At 38.0% G+C, this 20,599-nt stretch overlaps 1 protein-coding gene across 1 annotated transcript; it reads left to right on the top strand.

Moving 5' to 3' along the window:
• The first annotated feature begins 10,286 nt into the window (after window positions 1–10,286).
• HESO1 (Nucleotidyltransferase family protein) lies at window positions 10,287–17,775 on the top strand. Its single transcript, XM_082875677.1, has 9 exons — window positions 10,287–10,813; window positions 12,792–13,165; window positions 13,746–13,910; window positions 14,636–14,814; window positions 14,897–14,992; window positions 15,459–15,528; window positions 16,214–16,344; window positions 16,839–16,949; window positions 17,043–17,775. The coding sequence occupies exons 2-9, from the start codon at window positions 13,027–13,029 to the stop codon at window positions 17,427–17,429; spliced, it is 1,278 nt and encodes a 425-aa protein (XP_082731803.1). The 5' UTR covers window positions 10,287–10,813; window positions 12,792–13,026; the 3' UTR covers window positions 17,430–17,775.
• The last annotated feature ends 2,824 nt before the right edge of the window (window positions 17,776–20,599 follow it).

A 20,599-nucleotide genomic window follows, 5' to 3' on the forward strand; every position in this document is an offset into this window, starting at 1 on the left:
CGTTCAGTAATTGTGGCGAGGGGTTCCGCTTCCACCCATTTGGTGAAGTAATCAATGGCGACTACCACGAACTTGGTTTGGCCCCTACCGGTGGGTAATGGACCAACTAAGTCGATGCCCCACTTGGTGAATGGGTAGAGACTGTTGTGTGTAATAAGTTCTGTAGGTGGAGCATGGGGGATGTTAGCAAAGCGCTAGTACTTATCACACTTAAGCACAAATTCAGTGGCATCTTGGTTGAGAGTATACCAGAAGTAGCCGGTGCGAAGTATTTTATGGGCCAGCGATCTGGCACCCCGAATGATTACCATACCTTCATGGACTTCTCTCATCACATAGGTCGCTTGAGCTGGACTGAGGCACCTGAGGTATGGGCGTGAAAATCTACGTTTGTACAGTAGGCCGCTGATGAGAATGCAATTGGACGACCGGGCTCGGACTTTGGCGGCCTACTGTTTGTCAGTTGGCAACTCCCCACTTGTCAAAAACAGAAGGATGTCCGCCGCCCATGGGGTAGGTTCATTTTGGAGGAAGTAGACCTCCTACTGGATTGGTGAAGTAGCCGGGTGGGCCAGGTATTCAAGACGGACGCCATGGCTGAGGTTTGACTGGTCGGCAGAGGCTAATTGGGCCATTTCATCTGCCTTGGAGTTTTCTGACCGAGGGATATGTTTAATATGGAAAGTGTTAACAAGGCGAACAAGGAGGAGTGCAATATCCCTATAGGCGAGCATGGTGTCTTCCTTTACGTCGAATTCCCTCGTAATTTGTCCGACAATCAGTTGGAAATCACTGAACACTTGGATATGGCTCACACCAATGTCTCTGGCTAGGCAAAGACCTGCTATCAAGGCCTCATACTCGGCCTCATTATTACTCACGTCGAATAGAAAGCGGAGAGCACACTTGAAATAATCGCCCTCGGGGGTGGTGAGGATAAGACCAGCCCCACTGCCTTCTTTATAGGATGATCCATCGACATTGAGGGTCCAGGAGTGGGGATCTACTGTCTCAATGTTGAGTTGCCTGGGTTGAGGGGGTGTGGTTGGAGTGGGATTGGTGAATTCTAAGATAAAATCAGCGACAGCCTGTCCTTTGATCGTTGTTCGAGGTCAGTAAGAGATTTCAAATTGGCTGAGCTCGACAGACTATTGCATAAGTCTGCCGGACGACTCTAGTTGTTGCATTACCTTCTTCAAAGGTTGGTCAGTGAAAACTACTATGGAATGAGCTTGGAAATAAGGTCGGAATCGTCTTGAGGCTATGGCCAAGGCAAGGGCCATTTTTTCCAGCAGAGGTTAGTTCTGTTCGGCCCCCCTTGAGAGCTCGGCTAATGTAATAAACCGGACGCTGTACTGAGTCGTTCTCCCTGATGAGGGCTGCGCTGACTGCGGTGTTTGATACGGCTAAATAGAGAAAAAGGGTCTCGCCAGAGAGCGCCTGAAAGAGTAGGGGGGTAGGCCATGTACTGCTTCAATTGTTGAAAGGCCTCTTCGGATTCGGCGGTCCACTCAAAGGCCTGCTGAAGGACTTTGAAAAAGGGGAGGCACTTGTCTGTTGCACAGGAAATAAAACGGTTGAGGGCGGCGACTCTGCCGGTAAGCCTTTGGACCTCTTTAACCGTTCGAGGTGACTGCATTTCTATCAAGGCCTTAATATTTTCGGGGTTGGCTTCGATACCCTGCTGATTGACCATAAAACCTAAGAATTTTCCAGATCCTACGCCGAAAGCGCACTTCTCCAGATTTAGCTTCATTTGATACTTGCATAAGGTGTCGAAAGTCTCCCACAGGTCTGTCAAATGATTAAAGGAGAGTTTGCTCTTGACAAGCATGTCGTCGACGTACACTTCCATATTCCGACCAATCTGGTGATGAAATATGGTATTGACTAACCGTTGGTAAGTTGCTCCGGTATTTTTCAACCTGAATGGCATAACACGATAGTAGTAAGTTCTCCGGTCCGTGATGAAGGAGGTGTGTTCCTGGTCAGCCGAGTGCATCAGAATTTGATTGTAGTCGGAGAAGGCGTCCATGAAACTGAGCATCTGATGGCCGGCAGTGGCGTCGACAAACAGATCGATGCGGGGGAGAGGGTAACTATCTTTGGGGCAAGCTCGATTAAGGTCGGAGCAGTCGACGCAGAGTCGTCATTTTCCATTGTTTTTACGGGCCAGGACCACATTCGACAGCCATCTAGGGTAGTCTACGTTCTGGACAAACCGTGCCTCCAGTAGTTTGTCTACCTCGGAAACAATAAGAGCATTGCATTCTGGGTGAAAGATATGCTACTTCTGGTGAAAAGGTCAAAAATGGGGCTCGATGCTGAAACGATGAGTGATGAAGGAGGGATCAATACCTGTCATCTAGGGTAGTCCACGTTCTGGACAAACCGTGCCTCCAGTAGTTTGTCTACCTCGAAAATAATAAGAGCATTGCATTCTGGGTGAAAGATATGCTGCTTCTGGTGAAAAGGTCAAAAATGGGGCTCGATGCTGAGACGATGAGTGATGAAGGAGGGATCAATACCTGGCATATTGGAATGGGTCCAGGCAAACACATTGTTGTGCTCGATTAAGAGAGCTGTAAGGTCGGCCTTGGCTTGGAAGGATAGTTGGCTGCCAATGTTGGCTGTTTTTGTTGGGTTGGAGGGGTTGATGGGGACCTCAACAAGTTCTTCCATTAGTTCCTCTCTGACTAACTCGTCTTTGTCTCTGACGTCGAGGCCTTTGATGAACATAGCCTTCTTCAGCTTAACTTCTTTGAGAGAAGCAACGTAACATTCTCTGGCCACGGTCTGCTCTCCCCTCACGGTGCCGACACCGAGGTCGGTAGGAAATTTCATGGCCAGATGATATGTGGATGTGACAGCTTGAAAAGCGTTAAGGGTAGTGCGACCGAGGATGATGTTATCAGCAGAGGGATAGTCGACGACGAGGAAAGTGAGCAACTTGGTAGTCTATCGCGGATACTCTCCGATGGTAATGGAAAGATCGATAGAGCCTATGGAGGTCACCCGATCCCCAGTAAAGCCGACCTGTGGGGTTTGGAGAGGCGACAAACTTTCTTCCCCGACCTTGAGCTGGCGATAGGCATTCAAGAAGATAATGTCTAAGGAACTGCCATTGTCGACAAGTACCCGTCTGACTTTGTAATTGGACAGGAGGGCAGAGATGACGAGGGGGTCGTCGTGAGGGTAACGGATGTCTGTGCAATCGGCCTCCGTAAAGGTGATGGGCTCTATCCACTGTTTGGGGTGTTTAAGGAGGCGCTCCAAAGTCGCGACTTCTTTGTCGGAGCCCTGTCTAATTTTTCTGAGTTCGATTCGCTGGGCCGAACAGGACGGTCCTCCGCATGCAAGTCCGCCAACGATGACTCTGATCTCTCTAACCAGGAGAGCAGGGTTACCTTGCGCTCGGGGTTACGGCGGGGGTCGATCATTGCCTTGGTTAGGGAGTGCAGGTTGTCGGGGAGGAGTGTGTCGGTGGTTACCCCTAGCAAGTTCGATCCTCGGCCGCTACTAGGGACGGGCTGTCGTGAACCAATTGAGGCGCCCCTGGCGTATCAAGCTTTCTACCTGGTCTTTAAGGTTAACACATTCCTCGGTGTTGTGGCCATGGTCCTGATGGAAACGACAGTATTCAGATTAGTCTTGCTGGTTGGAAGAAGACCGTGAGGGTTGTGGCCATTTCAAGTTGTAATCTCGCTGGATCTGGTTTAACACTTGTTCCGTGGAGGAGTTGAGGGGTGTGTATCATTCGAACCAACCAGGCAGTCAGGTAGGTGTCAATCGGTCAGCGCGAGTGGTTCGGTCGGTATACTAGGGTGTTTGCTATGTGTACTAGGTCGTTCTGGTTTCAGATTCATTTCTCTTCTCTCTGAGGGTTGGGTTTTTGGTTATGGAATCTTATCGGGCGGCTAGTGAATCTTCGACGTTCATGTACTTTTGCGCTTTGGAAATGAGGGTTGCCATGGAGGTTGAAGGGTTTTTGGAGAGGGAAAAAAGGAAATCGGATGATCGTAAACCGGCCATGAAAGCTGTGAGAATGACCTTGTCATCGTTTTCTGCCACCTGCAAGGCTTCGGTGTTGAAGCGGGTGACGAAGCTGCGCAACGACTCCCCCTCCGACTAATGGATGTTGAGGAGTTGGATTGCCGGACGCCGCTGGCGCTGGGCACCAATGAAGTGGCTGAGAAATGAGTCACTTAAGTGTTGGAAAGTAGAGACAGAGTCTGTCGGCAGCTGACTAAACCACAGTTGGGCCGACTTCTTAAGTGTTACGGGGAAAGCTTGACACATGATCTCATCAGGGAATGCATGGAGGACCATCAGGGTCCTGTAAGTCTCCAAGTGGTTGACTGGGTTCGTTGTACCGTTGAAAGAGTCAATCGAGGGCATTTTGAACTTAGGAGATGGAGGCGACGAATGGTGAGTTGGCTGTGGTGGAAGGTTTATTCTGCATGTTCTGCATGACTCCTTGAAGCTGGAGTTTCATGGCTTGGAGTTCCGTATCCCAAATAGGAACGTTGTCAACACCAGAATGGAATGGAGGCTGGACACTACTGGCCTTTCCCTCGGGAGCAGGTGCTTGGACTGGTGGATGTGGAGCCCGAGGTGACGGGTTCATATCTTGGGGCAAGGGTCGCAAACCCTCCAAGTTAGAGGAGTGGGAGTGTTGGAATGGATGGCTCGGGGCTTGTTCTCGATTGGGTGGGATATCTTGAGGTGGTGGAGGAGGCACAGAGAGGTCTCATTCAAGCAAAGCATTAATCAGGGCTTGGTTTTGCTGGGCTAGACAGTTAATGCTGTTGGTGAGTTCTGTGAAATACTGCGGTAGGTCGTTTGTGTTAGAAGGGTCGGCTTAGGGGTCTACAGCGTTATGTTGAGAAGCCATGGATCTAGTTATGACCATCCACCTTGGTGGGTGGCAGGTAGGGACTATTGGGAATGTTGGGCTTTAGTGTTTGAATTATATATTGGGCTCTAAGTTGTGGGCCAAAAGCTCCTATAGGCCCACATATGTCATATATAATCTATTTTTTTAAATCTATTAAATATACATAAATATGTACATTTTATTATGAGAAAAAAATCACTAATGATGTGTTTTTACTAATTTAAAAAATATTTACATAAACAAATTGATCAAGTGACTCTTCAATTTGTGTTGATTGAAATAAATTTAACATATCTTAGGTAGCTCGATCATCTCATAAAATTTTAAAATATTTAAAAATACCCATATATTTTATGATCAACTTAAATTTATCATAGTCTATCAATTGACAAACCAAATTTTACTAATACAATAATATTTTTCCTAATGTACTTACTGAAATAAATATAAAAATTTAAATATTTCATTTCAATTTTTTTGCCACATCGCCTTAAAAATAAACAGAGATAGAAGATAAGTAGGAGAGAGGAAGAGAGAGAGAGAGAGAGAGAGAGATACACACACACAAGAAGAAGAAGAAGAAGAAGAAGAAGAAGAGAAGATTGTTATATCACAAACTGTGATATGATGAATTATAATTACGAATTTTGTTAATAATGTAATTATACTTGATCAAAAGTATAACTTTTGTAATTTTAGAAAATTAATTTGTTTTAATTTTACCAATTGAATTATTATGTATCAATTTGTTATATAATATTTGGGACAAAGCATTGATATCAACAAATAAATAAATAAATAAATAAAAATTGTGTAACTCATGCCATGTTTGAGATATTATCTTTTTGATTAAAAAGTTAAAAAGCTAAAGAGTGCTGAAATGTGTTTGGCATGTACCAAAAAAAAAATATTGAAAATCTTTGTACCAATTTAAAAAGACCAAACAATTCTTGTGAGTGAGTGCATAGGTATTTACACATTTGAAAGGGTAAAACGGAAAATTTAAGTAACAAACGAAAATATTTACATTTTTCCATACAATTAAAAAACTCATTCCTAAATATATTAACTTTTTTTATCTCTTAAAAAATTTAAAAAGCCACTTAAAAAATTAATTTCAAACACTCTTTTTGTTAAAAAAAAAAAATGCTAACACTTACTTAATATTATTTATTATTTATTTTTTAATTAATTTAAAAATAAATTTATCAACTATTATTTAATCTTGTGCATAGCACTGGTGATATGCTAGTATTTAAATTATGGAGAAGGTTTCTCTCCATTTGGACACATATTTAAATGGTTTTTGTTAGAATAATGTTATATATATTAATTGGTATACTAATTAGTGTGCCAACGGATGATTCGACATAATTTTATATGTTTTGAATTTTTATAGTTTGTATAATGGGTAGGGTCATAGTGTTGAAATGACAATGCCATAACATATATTGGTATACCAATTGGTGCGTATAGCATCACCGGTTAATTTTAACTAATGCAATTACTGTTTTCCTACAAAAATTTTAATCAACTTTATCAATTGACACAAAAATTAAAAATTAAAAATTAAAGGTTAGATACAAATTAATTAAAATTATAAAAACCAATATGATATAAATAATAAAATACGAGATTAACGTTGTAATTTGCTCTAGATAATTATTCATGGACATGGGATGCTGCCATGCCCCCTCACATGAGTTTATTCTGACTTATCTTAGTAATTTGAGTGATTCATATTGAATCATGCTGCAGACCCCCAGTTGGGGGTGACCCTCACCACCCTTACATACACATGAGGGTCAAAGTAAGGATGAAAAAAAAAAAAAATTTGGGCCAATTAGCACCCACTGGGAGTGTTGGGGTCTCCTCCATTTTCCGTTCATATTATAGTGTAGAGATTAACGTTGTAATTTGCTCTACATAATTATTCATGGACGTGTGATGCTACCATGCCCCCTTAAATGAGTTTATTCTGAACTTATCTTAGTAATTTGAGTGGTTGATATTATAGTGTTTGTTGAGTAAATTATTTTAAAAAATTAAATTAATCAAATATTTATAGTCAAATAATAAAATCATATTTGTTTTTTAAAGGGTAAATTACGATTACACCCTCTAAATTTGTTTAAAATACAAATTATTTTCTGTAATTTGAAAATAAATATTTCCTTATCAGAATTTTTATTTAACAGAATTAATTGAAAAAATAAAATTCATAATTGTTCTTTTATACAATAATAAAATTATCTGAATTATTAATTGAAATATATTTTTGACATCATTAAAAATTGTTAATTGAATTGATAATTTACCAATAAAATGAGCAATTTGTTATGAAATTATAAACATCAAGGAATGAAATGTAATTTCTAAAACCGCAAAGTGCAATTTGTATTTTAAGTAATTTTTAAGGGTGTATTTATAATTGTTTTTTAAAGAAAAACAAGAAACATAATTTTAATAATAAATTATCTAATTTTTAAAAAATAATTATAATTTAAGGGAAAGACTTCTCTCGAGTCCAAATCGGATTGAAGGATTGTTAGACCTCTATAGGCCCCTAACAAAGCCGACATCTATGATCAGAACTGTTCAATATGTAGGACTCGTCTAGTATTTGATCTTTACAAAAAATCACGTTGATCGAATCACGTTGATCGAATATTGATATTCGATTAACGTGATTTTTTGTATAAATACTCGACGAATCCTATACATTGAATGTTTGAATCATCGATGCAGGCGTCATGATGAGCCCATGGAGGCCTAACAGCACCCTCCAGTTGGGTATCCCAACTGGAGAGAAGCATTCTCTATAATTTTAAAAGTAAATTACCAATAAGTCATAATAGTTGGATTTAATTCTCATAATGCCTCATTGAAAATAAGTCCTAGTAAAATCAGAACTAAAAATAATTTTTTGTGACAATTTTTTGCATATGTTGCTAAAAATTAACAATTAGTATGTTTTTTTTTTATTACGATTTTTATAAATTGTCGCCAAAACTTATAATTAGTGACATTTTCCTTTGACAAATTTTTCAAGCTATCGTTGAAAATTGAAAATTAATGATTTTTTTTATGATGATTTTTTGAAACTGTTACTAAAACTTATAATTACTGATATTTTTTGTGATAAAATTTTTAAACTGTCGTTGAAAATTAACAATTATTGACTTTTTTTAATCAGTGGTACTACACGTATCAATTAGTATACCAACATATACCATGACATTATTATTTTAAAATTATGACCCCATCCATTATACAAATTAGAAATATCCAATACCTCTAAAATTATGTCACATTATTTGTTAATACACTAATTGATATATCAAGTGGTGCATATAGCGTTATTCAAAATTAACTCACTAGTTGAACAAATTAACAATTTTGTTTATAAAAATATAACACATATTGCTTATGTATGCATTTTTCAAAAAAATAAAAATAAAAAAATACTAACAAATTGATCAATTGAATCAAAATTATAAGACATACTTAATATAATCTAACACATTACACTTATCAGTTTCACCATTGTAATGTAGCACACCACACTCATCATCTTCGCCATTATAATCTTCGCCATTATAGTTTGAATTGAGATATTTTCACAATCTAAAAATTATTATACAGTGTACTAAGTAATTGTGTGTACTGAGAGAATCGATGGTGTGTAAATAAAATTATCCAAATTATAAATTCAAAATCAAAAGTAAATCAATTAAAATTATAAAAACTAAAATAAATTCAAGAACAAAAGTTGAATATTAGCAAATAAGTCCCATGAATTCCGATATTCTCTATGCGGCCTCGTTTGGAGACTAAGGCTTATTTTGAAAAGTGGATTAAAATTCACTTTTTAACTTTTAATTCATTTTGGATCACATCGGGATGTGTTTGATTTGTGTTTGTAGAGTAGTTTTTGAGATAAATAGTACGAAAACTTATCATTTCTCACATTTTTTTTATATATTTTTTCAAAAAGGTCAAAAAAATCAATTTTTAAGGGTGTGTTTGGTAACGTTTACGTTTTCAATTTATATTTACAAAAATTTTATAAACTGGTTTTTGTTTATTTTGAAAAAAACATAAACTACAAACGCGTTTGGTAATTGACAAAATGTTTAAAAAAATTTTAAAATATAAAAAAGAGTGAGAAATGGCAAGTGGTGGCAAGTGGCGGCGGAAGACGGTGGTGGAAAGTGGTGACGGTGGGTGGTGGGTAGCTGGTGGTGGCGGGTGGTGGCGGGTTGGTGGTGGTGGGTGGGTGGGTGAGCGACGGTGGCGGGTGGTGGGTGGTAGCGAGTGGGTGGTGGTGGTGGTGGCGGGTGGTGGCAGGTGGGTGGCGGATGGTGGGTGGTGGTGGGTGGTGGCAGGCGGGTGGGTGGTGGTGACGGGTGGTGGTGGCGGGTAGGTGGGTAACGGTGGCGGGTGGTAGCGAGTGGGTGGTGGTGGTGGCAGGTGGGTAGCGGATGGCGGGCGGTGGTGGGTAGTAGCGGGTGGGTGGTGGGTGGTGAGTGGTAATGGTGGGTGGGTGGGTGATGGTGGCGGGTGGTGGGTGGGTGCGGGTGGGTGGTGGTGGTGGTGGCAGGTGATAGGTGGTGGTGACAAGTGGGTGGCGGATGGCGGGTGGTAGTGGGTGGTGGCGGGTAGATGGCGAGTGGTGGTGGTGGTGGGTTGGTGGGTGACGGTGGCGGGTGGTAAGTGGCAGCGAGTGGGTGGTGGTGGTGGGTAGTGGGTGGTGGTGGCAGGTGGGTGGCGGGTGGGTGGTGGGTGATGGTGGTGGTGGTGACGGCGGGTGGGTGGCAGGTGACTGGTGGTGGTGGGTGGCAGGGGGTGGATAGTGGTGGCAGGTGGGTGGTGAGTGGTAGTGGCAAGTAGGTGGCGGGTGGTGGTGGCGGGCGATGGATGATAGTTGCGGGTGGTGGGTGGTGGCGGGTGGATGGTAGGTGGGTGGTGGCGGCAGCGAGGAGTGGATGGTGGTGGCTAGTGGGTGGTGCAGGTGGTGGTAGGGGGTGGGTGGTGGGTGGTGGTGGCGGAAGACGGTGGTAGAAAATGGTGGTGGGTGGTGGCTAGTGTTGGGTCGTAAAAAAAAAAAAACTGAAAACTCAAAATGGAAACATATTTTTTGTGTTTTTATTTTTTAGCCAAATTTATAAACTGAGACCACTGATTTATAAATCAAAAATTTTACCAAACAAGTTTTTATTTGAGTTTTTTAAATTTTATAAATATAAACAGAAAATTGAAAACGTGTGTTACCAAACGGCACCTAACTATCTTTCCAAAACAATCCTAAAAAAAATTAAAAAAATATTATAAATTATTACACTTAATTTTTTTTTGTATATTTAAAAAAAAATTATTAAAATAACCCATTTCCGAACGAACAAGGTGAAAGAAAATTTGTAGAAAACCAATTTCAATCATCAATCAAAAATTATCATCAATAGAGTTATATTATTATTGTTTGTGTACACGCCCATTACTGTAATTTGAACTTCTCTCCCGCGTTTCGTACTCCCAAGTTCATACCCACAATACACACATATTATATACATGGTGTATGTATATATATATATGCAGAGAGAGAGAGAGAGAGAGAGAGTCATAGAAAACCCTCATGCGAAGCAAAGCCGCCTCACCCACTACTTTTAAACAATACCCGAAAAGCGAAATGCTCAACCTGATGGACCATTTTGGTGATTGTACGATTCTCAATTCTACATTCAAACCCTAGAAATAAAGATCGTCCTTTTCTTCGATTTCATCTGATTCTTTATTGCAGTGACTATTTTTTATCACTGTTAATGTTGAGTTCATCAAACTATATATATATATAGACTTAACCCTTGTAAGTTTGGCACTGATTTTCAAGTCCTCGTCAATCGATCTTCAATGATGGTAACGTTGCCTTATCTCTTTCGTTTTTGTGAGATATGTAGTTGAATTTTCAATCTAAGAGTCTATTTGTTGTTTTTAGTAATGGGGTTTCTTGATTACTATTAGTGATTATTGTAATGGGAAAATCATGAAATGGGTAGATTGATTCAGAATTGTTACTGATTGCAGAATTTGGGTGTTATTTTATTTTATTTTTTATTTTTATTTTTGGTTTGGAGATTTTCTTTAATCTTGATTGATTGTTTTTATTTAAAGTTTGGAGGATCTTGAATTGTTAACAAGAGGTTTAAGGTTTATGCTTGAGAGGAAAGGCATGTCTTTTTTTTTTTTATATACTTGAATAATAAACTGGATAATTGAGATGAAACACTTGATACCCTTGAATTATTGGCTTCTTCCAGATTGCTGTTACCCAGTTTGTTAAATTTCTGTCTAGTTAGTGGTGATAATTAGATACCTTTAATTAACACTTTCTAATCATTTTACCCGGTGGAAAGTTATAGTAAAGAAGACATTTGTAGCGGGGTAATAGTGATTATTTGTAGTGGGGTTTAATGAATACATAATAGTGATTATTGTAATGGAAAAATCATGAAACACATAGATTGATTCATAATTGTTACAGATTATAGAATTGGTGTTTGGAGATTTTCTTTAATCTTTGATCGATTATATTTTAATATGTGATGTTGGATATCCAGGATATAAGTTTGAGGATCTAGATTTGTTAACCAGAGGTTTAAGATTATTATTGAGAGGAAAGGCATGCCTTTTTAATGTACTTGAATAATGGAGCACGATTAGTGTGGCTTGCACTGGATAATTGAGAATTTGAGAGAAAACACAGTAGCCATGAATTATTGGCTTCTTCCAGATTGCTGTTGCCCATCTTGTTAAATTTCTGTCTAGTGGTGATAATTAGGTATCTTTAATTAACAGTTTCTAATCTTTTACCGGTGTAAAGTTATAGTAAAGAAGACATTTGTAGTGGAAATGATTCAGACAATCTCGTAGTGCAAAACTAATGCATCTCGTAAAAGATTGCTTTTGGGCTTACATCAGAAAGATGTGTGGAACAGATATTTTTGGAGTAGACCAAAATGAACTTCCTGATGAAAATAATAATTTGAATTGCCCCCAAGAAATGATGGGTTATGAAACTAATTCAGTGTATTCTTAATGCAACTAACAACAGATCGGTTTCATCTGGTTTCGACAAGGATTTAAGAAGGGGGGGGGGGGGGGGGGGGGGGAAAGTGATATAAAGGTGCATCCCTAAATTCTTTCAATATCAATTGGCTTAATGTCTCTTCTTTTTAGATTATGGATTTTTTGTTTTTACCGTATAGTTGATTAGGACTATGATCTGTATAGTTGTTCATTGTGGCTACGATTTGTCTGCCTCTTGCTTTTTTTGTTTGAGCCTCATTATATATCTTGTTTCTTGATGCTAATTAATACTCATCCAATAAGTTGACCAAAAAAAGAAGGAAAAGCAAAGGATATTTAAGAAAAAAAGTATAAATAAATAAATAAATAAATAAATAAAAAGTATCCGTGCTTCTTAGATATTGAGCCTCTGGTCTGGCTCATGTGGTAAAAGGATGGATTGGGTTGGAGCAATCTTAGTTTCTAAGGAAAAGAAAAGAAAAAAAGACATATCAAGGGTGTAGTATTTTTTATGTTGGCTTACTTTTTCTTTATGATTTACTGAATTGATTTTGAAGCTTTTGAAGTAACAGAAACTGATAGTTGTTCTTATAGTTGTTCACATTATGTAACATTCATTTTTCATTTTCTGTTCATGTCTATACAGTCAAACACTCATTTATTTTGACAAGAAAATTTTGAGCACACCAACAAGTTTAAGCTTTAAAAAAAAAAAAAAAGCCGAGTGGATATACCTTCTCTTTCTCATAAGTAATGGATGGAATTTATTTATACATTGACATGTCTTCATATTTCCTTCAACTTTCAGGTCATGGCTGCTATTCCAAAGGGTGTTTGAGGCTTTGCTTTCGTAGATCATTCCAAGATTTATTTCCTATAGTACATTCAATTTCCCGGAATAGGTAGTCAATCAGATTTTCTTGGTATGATTCACTGCTTCCACCGTGTGTATCTCTCTGATCAGTGTGGATGGCCATCCTTATGCCTTAGTTTTTGAATGCTCATCTACATCAGCCGTTTTCAATGTTATTTAGTGCTAAAAAATGAACGACTACAGTACATTGGAGCTCACTCTCAGGGATATTCTTCGTGTGATCAGTCCCTTAGAAGAAGACTGGGCAAAACGATTTCAATTTATTAATGAGCTTCGAGCTGTTGTTGAATCTGTGGAAAGTCTTAGAGGTACTTGATGCTAAATTATATTAATATTTCATTCTTTTAATCCAGTTATGCGCTAAAATATATTGTTGTTTCTTTCTTTGAATCCAGTTGTGCATGCATAGTAATAGCTGAAAAACTCACCGTCTTCTTTTGCAATCTTTCTTGATTTGCATATAAGATGCAATGGTAATTTAAGTGCATTTGGTTTCCTAAAGCATTCAAGCCAGAGAACCATCACCTGCAGCTGGCCATAGTGATTTTGAAAAATGAAACCATTTCATCTCATGAAAAAACTTCAATGATCCTAGACATGTATAAAAAAAATGGGCTTTTTTTATATGCGATACAAAACTAAAACATGCAAGAAATGTTAGAACAGAAAAAACGTGTTAGTGTGTCTTATGTCGCTTGACTATTATTAAAGTAGTTGTTTACTAAATTCTTACTTTACCCGTGAGGGGTAGCTTGATTTGTTGGTCCCTAGGATTCTATCTAGGATATATGATTTATAGTGTGCATTGGTTATATGATTTATAGCCGACAATGTTGGTTATATGATTTATAGTTGACAATGTTTATTAATGATGAATGGTGCAAATAGGTGCAACTGTGGAGCCATATGGATCATTTGTCTCTAATCTCTTTACACGGTGGGGAGATCTTGATCTATCAATAGAGTTACCCAATGGTTCATTTATTTCATCTGCCGGAAAGAAACTCAAGCAGACTTTACTAGGAGATTTACAAAAAGCTTTAAGGAGGAGAGGTAATTTGATTTAACTTAATACTTCCAATTTTTTACTCTTTTGCATGTCACAAGACCTCTACATGCATTGAAAGTTTGCATGTCATTATTGCTTCTTTTGTTTGTTACCTGAACCACTTTTGAAGATAAATCGTTGCTAATTAAGAAGGATGAGCTGTTCTTGATCCTGGAAACAATGAAATTAATAAGTAAAATAGCTTTAAAAATAGGGAGGATGATAGAACACTAAAACTAAAAGCGAAGAAAACATAAAGAACTTCATGGAAAATAAAAACAATATGAAGTGCACAACACAGATCACTCGAGAAAACAAATGCCCGGAGCCAGCCACTGGGGGCATCAATCAAACGAAAGAGACAATGGTTTATGTAGCAATCAGAATGGATAAGTTTCTTGTATGTATAAAACTATCTTAGGAGATCATTCTGTGTGTTTGTGGTCTTGCTTGCTCTGTCCATTTAAAATTTGAGTTCTTTCCTTCAAGTGCAATAAGATACAAAATGAAATATACTTCCTAGATGGTGTAAACTCACATCTTACTAATCATTTATAGTTTGTAGGACTTGGGGCTCCATTTTTCATTTACTAACATCACCTTTGAAAGTAAAAAAAGGTGCCATCAGCAAATAGAAGCATAATATAAGCACATTTTTATGGCATGGTCTTTTGTTTATTGTTCTTTATTGAAGTGCTCCTTTTTATTTAATAATAGCATTGTTTTGTAGGTGGATGGTATAAATTGCAGTTTATCGCCAATGCAAGAGTTCCCATTCTAAAGTTCGAGAGCAACTACCTGAACATCTCCTGTGATGTCTCAATCAATAGTCTGAATGGTCAAATGAAGTCCAAATTATTGTTTTGGATCAATGAGATTGATGGGCGTTTCCGTAATATGGTTTTATTGGCACGTTCTTATAACAAATTAATAGATGGTGATGCTGTCAGGAAACTATGCACTAATTTGATGTATCAATTTTTGCATGCAGGTCAAGGAATGGGCCAAAACACATGGTATCAATGATTCAAAGTCAGGAACTTTAAATTCATACTGTCTCAGCATGCTTATTATTTTCCATTTTCAGGTGATTTTGCCTATAATTATGGTTGTTGATTTCTTCTTGTTATTGCTATTGCTTTGTTGTTATATATTTTTAATTGAAAGTAAATTGAGGATTCTTCTTTAACACTTAATCGACTGGACATATTCTAAGATCTCGGAAGTTGACTCATTTGCTGAAAGTAAATCCTACAACCTGTAAAACTTATGTACAGGAGAACATAGTGAACCAACCCATCAAATTGTATAGTCCTGTTTTTAAGGTGATCTTGAAGTATTATTTGTGTCCCAGTGATCATAGTGTGCCCTATATTTGTGTCACTTTGTAACTATAAATTTTTAGCTTAATTCAATCGCATCCTCTGTGTCTGTTTTCTCCATTATATTTATATCCTTTTATGTCTTTTAATTATCCATTTTTTAGTTCTGATTTGGAGCAACCAAGATCTCCACCTTTTTTCTCTGTGCTTCATCTTTTTCTTCTCTTGCAGACATGTGTACCTCCACTTTTACCTCCTCTTAAAGAAATCTACCCAGGAAATATAGTTGATGACCTGATAGGTACTTGTCCTCTCTCTTGCCCCCCCCCCCCCCCCCCCCCCCCCCCCCCCCCCTTTTTTTTTTCATTGCATTCTTCTGAAATTAATAAAGATACAGGCAACACGACATATCTTTAGGCATTTTTATCTATAATTAGTTTAGATACTGAGTTGAAACCTATCAATAAAAGAAAATATTTAAAATTTCCTTGTGAAGTTGGAAGTCAAAGTGCCAAAAGAATGATTTATTATCTTTCCGTTACATGAAGACTGCATTAGATTCTAAAAAAATTATTATTGTGTTTTAAGGTCCAATAGAGGGCTGTCTCTCTCTGTTGGTACTTCTTAACAAAAACAGTGTGGTCCTGGTACTAGTGTAAGTGCATGTTTGAGGCTTCAATTTTCCACAACTTATGAATTCTGTCAGAAATATTCTACAAGCAGGGTTTTGGTCTTACATGAGTTGATGTCGAAAACTTGAAAGATTCTAAGAAAATGAAAGTGATCTGAGGAAACTTTTTGCATGTTGACCCATTCTAGTAGGTTTGAGAATCAAGAGATGCAAAATGGGAATAGTATTTGACCAAAGAAGATTGAATTCCATGGTTGCATAACTTGTGAATATGAAAGCCACAGTTGCCAAATCTTCATAACAGCTTGGTAACTTGGTTAATAATTAATAATTTGTCATATATGTTCTATTGCAGGTGTGAGGGCTGTTGCAGAGAGACATATTGAAGAAATATGTGCTGAGAATATAAACAAGTTTAGATCGGATAAGTCCAGAAAAATAAATAGAAGTTCTTTATCTGAGCTTTTCATTTCATTCCTCAAAAAAGTAAGTAGTTCTTTCATAATTCTTTCCTTTACAAGTGAATTTATATGTATGAGATCGGCACCAACGACGGATCTTTGGGGGGGGGGGGGGGGAACACACCTCTAAAATTTGAAAAATGTCACTTATTATATTAGAAACTTTAAAATAATTAAAAATTATAAGGATTTGCACACCCAAACATATTTTCGCACCCCCATAGTGATAATCCTGAATCCGTCCTAGCACTCCTAGCACCTTGTATATGTTTGTTACATTTTCTTTCTTTTATTTTATTTTTGGGTATTTTGACCTGAATGATATTGTGTATAAAATACAATAAATGTTTTTTTCTTTCTAATATTTGATTCATAAAATTTATTCTGACCCAAAAGGGAGGGCTTTTCCCCATTCTATGGATGGGATGGCTATGAGGAATTGTCGAACATGTAAATAGACTGTTTATTAATTTTCGATAGATTGGGTAATAAATATATATATATATATATATTTTGCAGTTTGCTGACATTAGTTCGAGGGCCTCAGAAAAAGGAATCTGCCCATATACTGGACAATGGGAACAAATTGATGCCAATATGAGATGGCTGCCCAAAACTTATGCACTATTTGTAATCTCTCTCTCTCTCTCTCCACTACAGCTGCAACTACGACTTGGCTTTTTTCCACTAGTGGAGCTAATTTTATTGCTAATGGCTGTTTAGGTTGAGGACCCTTTTGAGCAACCAGTTAACACGGCTAGGACTGTTAGCATTAGACATCTAACGAGGATATCAGAAGCATTTCAGGGAACCCACTATGCACTTACCTCGCGCAATCAGAGTCACAGTTCTCTCATTCCGACACTAGTCAGACCACACGTATCACAATCTATTTGGAGAACACCTAATAACGCTAGTGGCTACAACGCTAGCTACAGTAGGCCGCGTCCTCAGATGCACAGGGCAGTTCACTCACCCTCACAAGTGCTCCATCAGTTTCAGAACATGAGGATTGATAGGCGTCCCAGTAATGTGACCACGCAAAGAATGGTTAGTAATGCGTCAAACAGCCAAGGCCAGCGAGCCTGGAGACCAAGATCTGATTGGTAAACAGTGTCTAATGAGCTTTTTGGCTTGCTATGATAGAAAAAAACTTACGTTTTTCACAGTTGCTGTTATTTTGATTTTGGGATACTAGTGTGCTGAGCTTCTATAACATTTCATGATATATAATTGAATCTTGATGTCTTGTGAGGTTTGTAAGCCGTGACTGTCAAGAGGTCAAAGCTGCATCCTGAAAAATAGAAATACATGAACGTGTACAAACACACAACTTGATATTTTTATGTACATGTTCAAGCAAATATTGAAGTTGTATAATTCAACAAGTCTTTGATCCAATGACTTGTACGTACCTCTTGTTGGTTTTATTGAAAGTGATGTTCTTTGTTGAAAAGTAATCATGTCCTTTCTTAATCACATCCTTTCTTGCCGCCTATGCATATATAATGTTGTGTACATGAATTTGTGGCACTGGGCAAGCTTGGGTTTTCTCGAGGTTGGATCTGTTAGAGAAATGGATTTCACCATTAATTTCCGGTAAATTTGAGCTTTTATTAATATAGGTCCCATACCTCGATTTGGATGGGTCCGAGTGGCAACACGTTCCTTGCCATGTGGTGAACAAGAATATATACTCAGGTGGTCGAAACCATTTACGAGTGAATGAGAAATTGATACCGTAGTGAGCCTCATAAACATGAAATGTTTTGTGTGGTTCCCTTGAGTTGGTATCTAAAACCTTGTCCCACATAGGAAACTTAGAATAGTTTCAAAGTGTTTATAAGCTCTAAGTTGGAGACCTTGGGTTGGGCCCCAAGGGGTACCCAAGTTTTGTAGGAGTTATGGACAAACCCAAAACCATCACCACACGCGCGCGCCGCCGCCGTCCGTCGGATCGGCGCGGGTGTGGGTTTAACCCGTCCTTTGTTTTTGCTCCAAAATTATTTGAAATGTTTCAAATAAATTCTGCGGGAAAAATACAAATACCGAAATTTTGAATTCAAAATTTTCGGTTATGATCCTTCTCAAATTCCGACCAGTCGCGACTGTTCTTCAAAACGTTTTTGTCTGTTCCGGAAATGGCACTTCACTGCCGTTATTTATAGCAATCCTCCATTCCAAGATGTTGGATGTTTTTTTTTCCATCCGTAATCAGTCTTCTCCGATCTCTGCTTCATTCATTCTTCATTTTTGCATCTTGTGAGTTCAGAAAATAAAACATTCTGGTTCGCTGTACAAACAAGGTTGCAGTGCTGCATTTGTTTGGGGTGATTGTTGAATCCTGGAGGCAGGACGTCTATCATTCTCGAGCACCTAGGAGAGGACGAATTTCTGTCTTAAAGACACAGTGTCCATACACTGGCCTCAATCACAAATTTGTTCTTAGTTTGATTTTTCAAGAAAGTTGTAAGTTCTGTATTTTATTTGTTATTCTGTTAAGGGAAAAACTACTTGATCTGTTTCTGTGTATAATTCTGTTTGTATGTTATATCTGTGTTTAATATTCTGTAAATTACATATACTCGGAGAGAAAGTTTTCCTACGATTTTAAGACAGAAATTTCCGTTTATATACTTCGTTGGTTACTGTTTTACCTTTCTAATCCTGTATAGATGATCTTCGTTTTAAAAAACTAATTTACAGAATGATAAAGCAGTTCAGTGTATTTATATTCCTGTTAAGGATATGTGATCATATTGTGATAAGTTGTTTTATTCTTTAGTTCATATGTGCAGTAGCCGTTTTTCCACTTGCATTGCTTCTTGAATAAAATATTTGCATGCACTGTTTCTTGAATACATTGTTTTATTCTTTATTTTATTAAAGCACTAGCAGGTTGATCACATATCATGTGTGTTGGATAATGTTTCTTTTGAGTACATGAGCATGATTAGTTTTTAGGATGTTTGGTACTTATAATATTCATACACAGTATATGCTTTTTAATTTATTGTTTTAATTAGTCATATTACTGTTGATATTTTTTATTGAGATTATTTCGGGGAGTTATTTATTTTGGTCAATTCTATTGTTTCTTTTGACAGATTATTTGGTTACTTTGGTTTATACTTTATAGTCTGTTTTTAAGATCAATAAAATTAGATTCTTGTTCTCCTCATTAGTATTTTTTACTAGAGTACTTTATTCCGAATTTTGTTAGTATATTGGAGATTAATTTCTGTTTAATTTAATTTATTTTATTAAACAGTAAGATGGCAACTGAGGATACTGTTATTACTCCTAATCCCATTGTGCCTCCACCGGTGGTTTCTATACCGGTAGTTACTCCAACTCTGACTCATGGCCCGGGTCATGGACATGTTCCAGTGAACCATGGGGAAAAACCTGAAAAATTCAGTGGTACCGATTTTAAAAGGTGGCAACAAAAGATGTTATTTTATTTAACCACCCTGAATTTGGCAAGGTTTTTACGAGAAGATGCGCCAACTCTGAAAGAAGATGAGAGTGATGCGCAAGTTGTTGCAGCAGTAGATGCATGGAAACATGCAGACTTTCTCTGCAGGAACTATATCCTCAATGGATTGGACAACACACTTTACAATGTGTATAGTCCGATCAAGACAGCAAAAACGTTGTGGGATTCCTTGGATCGCAAATATAAGACGGAAGATGCAGGAACAAAGAAATTTGTTGTTGGCCGCTTCCTGGATTTTAAGATGGTGGATTCCAAAACGGTGATCAGTCAAGTCCAAGATCTACAACTTATCTTGCATGAAATTCATGCAGAAGGTATGTCTTTGAGTGAGTCTTTTCAGGTAGCAGCTATGATTGAAAAATTACCGCTGTCTTGGAAGGATTTCAAGAATTATTTAAAGCACAAACGCAAAGAGATGTCACTGGAGGACTTGATTGTTCGGTTGAGGATTGAAGAAGACAACCGTGGGTCTGAAAAGAAAAATGGGCGTAATCTGATGGAGGCTAAGGCTAATGTGCTGGAACAGAAGCCTAAGCACAACAGTAAGAAGAGGAAGTATCCTGGTGAGAGTTCAAAACGCAGCTCTGGTTCTAAGACAAGTGAAATTCAAAACTTCACAAGCAAATGCTATGTGTGTAACAAGCAAGGACATCGTGCCAAAGATTGTTACAAGCGTCGGACTCAACGAACCTTGAAAAAGAAACTTGCTCAAGCCAACATAACAGAGGAAGAAAATCTTTGTGCAATGATTTCGGGATTACATGTGTCCGGAATGGTGTCT

The sequence above is a fragment of the Camellia sinensis genome, chromosome 1 (genome assembly GCF_055761805.1).
Source record: "Camellia sinensis isolate YWXY chromosome 1, ASM5576180v1, whole genome shotgun sequence".
Taxonomy (NCBI): Eukaryota; Viridiplantae; Streptophyta; class Magnoliopsida; order Ericales; family Theaceae; genus Camellia; species Camellia sinensis.